The 1743-nt window shown below is 34.9% G+C and overlaps 1 protein-coding gene across 1 annotated transcript; it reads right to left on the reverse strand.

The window, feature by feature from the left end:
• Positions 1-572: 572 nt before the first annotated feature.
• LOC142464608 (olfactory receptor 6B9-like) lies at positions 573-1529 on the reverse strand. Its single transcript, XM_075567979.1, has one exon. The coding sequence runs from the start codon at positions 1527-1529 to the stop codon at positions 573-575; it is 957 nt and encodes a 318-aa protein (XP_075424094.1).
• Between the last annotated feature and the right edge of the window lie 214 nt (positions 1530-1743).

Raw genomic sequence — 1743 nt, forward strand, 5'->3', positions numbered from 1 at the left:
AATCCAAACCATTCTTACCAAGAGGAATGTTTGTCTTAGTAATTATTTTAAGACATTACAGGGAATGTTGGAGAATACTTTCTATTTGGCCTCTTCTAATTATACAGGTATATTTATCCACATACCATGGTTTATTGTTCTATGACATATCCATGATTGAATCATGACTCAAAATCCTCTTAAGTTTTATGCTTGACCGTAAATAAAAACACATTAAACTAATTTAAATTCAATAAAGGGGAAGCAAAAAATGGCCCTCTGAAAGTTTGCTGTAGGATTTAATGTGGTTAAAAGAAGGAAACAGATTGGTAAGAGTTGAATAACCTCATATTTCCAGTACAGTTGCAATCCTTAGGTGGGCAACTCACAGTTAGTTAATAAGATGAAATATGAAATGTTATGATTCTTGATAAATTGAGTTTAATTACTTAAAGCTCATTTTCTATTTTGTGGATAAAATGATTCTTGAGAATATTTGTGTGTTGTTCCAAGGCTCTTGCTTCCATTATGTTGAGCCTGTATAACAGGGGAAATGCATGAAACCACAAATAAATCCTTATTCCCATCCCAGGTTAAAAAATAATTTTTCTTTTCTCGTAAGTACTTTGATAGCAAAATGTTTTTCCCAATGCTTCTTTTACCTCTTTGTTCCTCAGGCAGTAGATAATGGGGTTCAGAATAGGGGTTATCACAGTATAAAAAACGGACACTATTCTATTAAGACTGAAGGTAAAACCCGCACTTGGCCTTACATACATAAAGATAACTGTGCCATAATAAATAAGGACTACAATCAAATGGGAACCACATGTTGAAAATGCTTTTCTTCTCCCTTTAATAGTAGGAATTTTTAATATGGTAGCAATAATATATAGATAGGATATCAAAATGACTAGGAATGATGTTAAAATAACCAAAGAAGCGCATATAAAATTCAGGATGTCATTCAGGTAAGTATCTCTACAGGAGAGCTTCAAAAGAGGAGGTGCGTCACAAAAGAAATGATTAATTAAATTACTTTTACATAATGGAAGCTGAGAGATTAACAGGATAGGAGGAAAGGTGGTGATAAAACCTCCAAGCCATGCGCACATTGTCAACCTTAGACAAATATAACTGTTCATCAGTGCTGGGTAGCGTAGTGGATAGCAGATGGCCAAGTAACGGTCAAAAGCCATGACAGCCAACAAGAAGCACTCAGTGGAACTAAGAAAAAAGAAGAAAAATAACTGAGTGAAACAACTGGCAAATGAGATCAATCTTCCCTGTGAAGTAATGGTGGCAAGTATCTTCGGGACAGTCACAGATACATTGCACACTTCCAAAAAAGACAAAGTGCGAAGGTAATAGTACATAGGAGTATGAAGACATTCTTCTCTCCAAATAATAATCATGATCATTATGTTACTGAGAAGAGTTATTAAGTAGGTAATCAAAAGTAACAGGAAGAAGATGTGCTTCAAGGGTGGAGTTCCAGGAAAACCCAAAAGGATGAATTCCATCACCAGGCTTACGTTTCCCAATAACATTGATATGGTTATAATCTGCATCATAAAAAGAGATTGAATTAAGGGAATTGCTGAGATTGCCCACACAATACAATATACTGTAATGTAGATAAGGGTTTTTACTTTTGCAGTTAGATATGGGTGAAACCCTCACAAAATGGATCTAGATATTGGCAGCTGGTCAAAAGATTTCCAAAGATGGGAAACTTCCCCAAAAGTCATCAACTGCAAATAT

Source organism: Ascaphus truei, chromosome 13, assembly GCF_040206685.1.
Source record: "Ascaphus truei isolate aAscTru1 chromosome 13, aAscTru1.hap1, whole genome shotgun sequence".
Taxonomy (NCBI): domain Eukaryota; kingdom Metazoa; phylum Chordata; class Amphibia; order Anura; family Ascaphidae; genus Ascaphus; species Ascaphus truei.

Excerpts from the sequence above, each read along its gene's own strand:
- LOC142464608 (XM_075567979.1), bottom strand. The coding sequence starts at position 1,529 with ATGTTATTGGGAAACGTAAGCCTGGTGATGGAATTCATCCTTTTGGGT.